Source organism: Nicotiana sylvestris, chromosome 9, assembly GCF_000393655.2.
Source record: "Nicotiana sylvestris chromosome 9, ASM39365v2, whole genome shotgun sequence".
Taxonomy (NCBI): Eukaryota; Viridiplantae; Streptophyta; class Magnoliopsida; order Solanales; family Solanaceae; genus Nicotiana; species Nicotiana sylvestris.
In genome coordinates this window covers 74,790,318-74,795,736 of record NC_091065.1, presented here as the reverse complement: position 1 = coordinate 74,795,736, position 5,419 = coordinate 74,790,318, and the positions used below count along the sequence as shown (strand labels likewise).

Here is a 5,419-nt window from a genome sequence, read left to right as displayed (position 1 = left end):
TTTCGCTTCAGCCTGATGTGGAAGGATGCGTTTCAATACTTGCTGACCCACTTCAAATTTTCGGGGACGCACCTTCTTGTTGTATGCTCTTGCCATTCTCTTTTGATACAACTGGCCATGACACACTACCGCCAGTCTTTTCTCGTCAATCAGACTTAATTACTCCAAACGGGTTTTGACCCACTCATCATCATCAATTTCGGCTTCAGCAACAATCCGAAGAGATGGAATTTCAACTTTCGCGGGTATAACTACTTTAGTACCATATACCAACAAATAAGGAGTTGCACCTACTGAAGTGCGAACAGTAGTGTGATAACCCATCAAAGCAAAGGGCAACTTTTCATGCCATTGCCTGGAACTTTGCACCATTTTCTGAGGTATCTTCTTTATGTTCTTGTTGGCCACCTCAACAGCTCCATTTGCCTTGGGGCGATACATAGTGGAATTTCGATGCATGATTTTAAAATATTGACATACTTCTTTCATCAAATGACTGTTAAGATTAGCACTATTATCTGTGATGATCACCTTTGGGATTCCAAACCGACAAATGTTATTTGAATGAACGAAATCGACCACTGCCTTCTTGGTCACAGATTTGAAAGTCTTAGCTTTAACCCACTTAGTTAAATAATTGATGGCCACCATAATGAACATGTGCCCGTTTGATGCTGCAGGCTCAATTGGTCAATGACATCCATGCCCCAAGCAACAAAGGGCCACAGCGTGGACATTGTATGCAACTCAGATGGTAGAGAATGAATCAAGTCTCCATGTACCTAGAACTGATGACACTTGCGCACAAAGCTAATGTAATCCCGTTCCATGGTGAGCCAGTAATATCCTGCTCGAAGAATTTTCTTTGCCATAACATACCCATTCATATGTGGCCCGCAAACCCCGGGATGCACTTCTATCATGATAGTCATGGCTTGTTTAGCATCTATGCATCTCAACAATCCAAGATTTGGAGTCCTCTTGTATAAGATCCCCCCGCTCAAGAAAAATTCACTAGCCAAATGTCGAATTGTTCTCTTTTGATCACTTGTGGCTTGTACCGGATATACCCCTATCCCGATGTATTCCCTAATATCATGGAACCGCGGTTCACTATCAAGTTCTTCCTCAACCATATTACAATAGGCATGCTGATCATGAACTTGAATATGTAGAGGGTCAACATAAACTTTGTCCGGATGGTGCAACATTGATGCCGAGGTAGCCAAAGCATCGGCAACCTCATTATGGATCCTTAGAATATGCCTGAATTCTATTGATCGGAACTGTTGACAAAGATCATGCAAACATTGCCGATACGGTATGAACTTTAATACCCGAGTCTCCCATTCTCCTTAGATTTGGTGCACCAAAAGATCTAAGTATCCCAAGACCAAGACTTCCTGAACTCCCATATCTACCGCTAACCTCAATCCCAAAATCCATGCCTTGTACTCAGCCATGTTGTTGGTATAGTAGAAACAAAGTTGGGCTGTAATAGGGTAGTGATGCCCTATTTCAGAAATAAACACGACCCCTATTCCGACACCTTTCATGTCAGCGGCTCCATCAAAGAAAAGTTTCCAACCTGGTTTTTCAACCTGCTCCACCTCATCAATATGCATCACTTCTTCATCGAGAAAATAGGTTCTCAATGGTTCATACTCTTCATCGACCGGGTTCTCACCAAATGATAGGCCAATGCTTGGGCTTTCATCACAGTCTGAGTCACATAGATGATGTCAAACTCTATGAGAAAAATCTGCCACTTTGCAAGTATTCATGTGTGCATAGGCTTCTAAAAGATATACTTTAGAGGGTCCAGATGAGAAATGAGGTAAGTAGTGTAGGACGACAAATAATGCTTCAACTTTTGTACCACCCAAGTGAGGGTGCAACATGTCCTTTCAAGGGGAGTATACTTAACCTCATATGACGTGAACTTCTTGCTGAGATAATAGATGGCTTACTCCTTTCCGCCGGTGATGTTATGTTGACCCAGTACGCAACCAAACGAATTGTCTAGGACTGTCAAATAAAGAATTAAAGGCCTCCCAGGTTCCGGCGGGACCAACACAGGTGGGTTTGACAAGTACCCCTTAATCTTATCAAATACCTCCTGGCACTCATCAATACATTTGACCGCAGCATCCTTCTTCAGCAACTTAAAGATGGTCTCACAAGTTGTTGTGAGTTGAGCAATAAACCTGTTGATGTAGTTCAAATTACCGAGCAGACTCATCACCTCAGTCTTGTTCCTTGGAGGTGGCAATTCTTGGATAGCTTTGATTTTTAATGGGTCCAATTCAAAGCCTCGACGACTAACTATGAATCCCAACAGTTTTCCAGATGGAACACCAAATGCACACTTGGCAGGGTTAAGCTTAAGATTGTACCTGCGGAACCTTTGGATAAACTTCCTTAAATCGCCGACATGGTCAGCTTGTTGCTTTGACTTTACGATCACTTCATCCACATAAACCTCAATCTCCTTGTGTATCATGTCATGGAACACAGTGGTCATTGCCTTCATGTAAGTTGCCCCAGCATTTTTCAAATCAAATGGCATTACTCGATAGCAATAAGTTCCCTATGGTGTGATGAATGCCATCTTTTCTGCATCCTCCTCATCCATCAAGATCTGGTGGTACCCCGCATAGCAATCCACAAAAGAACCGATCTCATGCTTGGCACAGTGGTCAATCAAAATGTGGATATTTGACAATGGAAAATTATCCTTTGGACTTGCTTGGTTGAGATTACGATAATCAACACACACCCTGGTCTTGCTGTCCTTTTTTGGCACTGGCACGACATTAGCTAACCAAGTGGGTTATCGCGTGACTCGAATGACCTTTGAGCCCAGTAGCTTTGTGATTTCATCCTTAATATTCACACTCATATCAGCTTTGAACTTTCTTAACTTCTGCTTGACGGGAGGGAATGTTGGGTCAGTGGGCAATTTGTGCACCACCAAGTCAGTACTTAGACCCGGCATGTCGTCATATGACCATGAAAAAATGTTTTTATATTGGAACAGTGCTTTGATTATTTCCTCTCTGATTTTTGGTTCCAAGTGCACGCTTATCTTGGTTTCCCTGATGTTATCTAGATCCCCTAAATTGATTGCTTTAGTTTTATTCAAATTAGTCTTGGGTTTCTCTTCAAAGTGACTTAGCTCTTTACTAATTTCCTCAAATGCTTCCTCTTCATCATATTCTATTTCATCATCACACTCTATTTCCTGAATTATTATTTCAGAGTTAGATTGGCTTTTAATACTTGGCCAAAGATACCTCATGCATGTCATGTCATTGAAACCGACATAAAAAGAACTGTACAAAGAAAGAAAAGAAAATGACACTATCAGGAGTAATGGCAAAAGGGAAATTGCATTTCATTGAAATTAAAGGATAGAAGGGTTTGTACATCAAAACAGACGGAAATTAAAATTTGAATTACAATCCCTGAAATAATCCAGATAAACTGAAAGGAAAACGAAGCAAACTACCAAAACTCCTTCCGGGTAGGGAGAGGAGTAGCATCCCAATTGTTAAGCTTCACTTTTGGCCCAATAAACTACACATCCACTTTGTTGGAACCTTCCCTAGTTTCTACCATGTTCACTTCATCAAACAGACTCTGGAACCTTTTAACCAATTCCTCATCAAAATGAACCACAGGCTTTGGAACTGTTGTCACTGGACACTTCACGACCCTTGCCTTGATGAAAGACCTGGAGAGACATTGTACGGTCTTGAGGAGCGATCATGCCTTCTTTTTCAGCTTTCTAGCCTTCTTCACATCATCCCCTGTAGGTTTGAACACCAGACCAAATGTACCCAAATTTTCACGCAAAGACATTGGCTGCATGATACCTTGCAGAGATGCACCCAGACCTTTGCCCGGTACAAAACCATTTTTCAGCATTTCAGTTGCTACCATGATGATTGTAGAAGCTAGTTTTGGACTTGGAATGTATTCCCCTTCCGGAATCTTTTCAACCGATACAGTTTTGGAAACTTAATAGACCTACGGCCCTTATCTTCTTTAGCTTCAATAAACGGGAAAGATGTATCATTGAAAGCACATAAGTTCTCATCGCCATGCACGCCGATTTCTTGTCTATCCCATTCGAACTTCACCATCTAGTGTAGAGAAGATAGAACCTCCTTGGCAACATGTATCCAAGGCCTACCCAATAGCAAATTGTAAGAAACAGCCACATCCAGTACCTGAAACTCCATGGTGAATTCAACTGGTCCTATTGTCAACTCGAGCATGATGTCGCCAACAAAGTCTTTTCCCCCTCCCTGAAAACGTCGGACACATATTTTGTTCTTGTGAATCCTCTCATCATCAACTTTTAACTTGTTCACAGTAGAGAGAGGGCAGATGTTTGCATTGGAACCATTGTCAACTAACACCTTTGTGACCACAGAATCTTTGCATTTCACTGTGAGATAGAGGGCTTAATTGTGTTCTGTACCTTCCAGAGGCAAATCATCATCCGAGAATGTGATCTTGTTAGACTCAAATATCTTATTGGAAATCTTCTCCAAATGGTTCACTATGATTTTGTCGGGGACATGAGCTTAGTTCAGAATCTTCATCAGGGCCCAGCGGTGCTCATCTGAATGGATCAACAATGATAAGAGGGAAATCTAAGCAGGAGTCTTTCTCAATTGTTCTACGATGGAGTAATCATGTACCTTTATTTTTCTCAAAAACTTATCCGCTTCTTCTTTAGTGACCGGTTTCTTCACTAGAACTGGATTGTCTCAGAGTGTTTTAGCTTTCCTTAACTCTTTCGGGGCAAAGCATCTCCCCGAACGAGTTAATCCCTAGGCCTCGTTAACTTCCTCTTTCACTTCCTTCCTATTATAGGTCACTATCACTCGCTCATAGTTCCATGGGACAGTCTTGGTATTAGCTACCGGCAGCTGGGTCATAGGTTTGATAATGATAGGGTCTGTGCGAGCACCCTCCACAATTATGACTGGCTTACTTGCTACCCCCGGCACGATCACCTTTGGCTTTTATTGCTTTGCTACATCATCACTTGGGGACCTATTTACAACTACCACAACTGGCTTATCATTTGGCATGCTCAACTTGTCTACCAATCTTTCAGCTATTGAGGAGGTTGCTTTTGTGACAACCGAGTCCTTGATTGACTTACTTTCACTAGACCGGATCATCATGACAAATTATGAAGGCTTCTTGGGTTTCCCATCTTTGTGCATTATCTCAATCATATGTGTTTCAGCATGGGCTGACAATGGGTTCTGGTTGATGTTGGGTGCTTCTAGGCTCTAGACCACAATCTGTTTTGTATTAATAAGCTCTTGGATGGCGTTCTTCAAGTGCCAACACTTTTCTGTATCGTGCCCCGGAGTATCAGAATAGTACGCAAATC

At 41.9% G+C, this 5,419-nt stretch overlaps 1 protein-coding gene across 1 annotated transcript; it reads right to left on the bottom strand.

Moving 5' to 3' along the window:
- Positions 1–782: 782 nt before the first annotated feature.
- LOC138877774 (uncharacterized) lies at positions 783–3,945 on the bottom strand. The gene is made up of 5 exons (XM_070157411.1): positions 3,775–3,945; positions 2,340–2,527; positions 2,137–2,207; positions 1,371–1,723; positions 783–1,286 (listed from the first exon to the last, which is right to left on the bottom strand). Exons 1-5 carry the CDS (start codon positions 3,943–3,945, stop codon positions 783–785), a joined length of 1,287 nt encoding a protein of 428 aa, XP_070013512.1.
- Between the last annotated feature and the right edge of the window lie 1,474 nt (positions 3,946–5,419).

Coding starts and splice junctions, on each gene's coding strand:
- LOC138877774 (XM_070157411.1), bottom strand. CDS start 3,945: ATGGTAGCAACTGAAATGCTGAAAAATGGTTTTGTACCGGGCAAAGGT. Junction 2,528..3,774: donor CTAGAAAGCTGAAAAAGAAG/GCATGATCGCTC, acceptor ACTTACATGAAG/GCAATGACCACTGTGTTCCA. Junction 2,208..2,339: donor GGTGTTCCATCTGGAAAACT/GTTGGGATTCAT, acceptor CTACATCAACAG/GTTTATTGCTCAACTCACAA.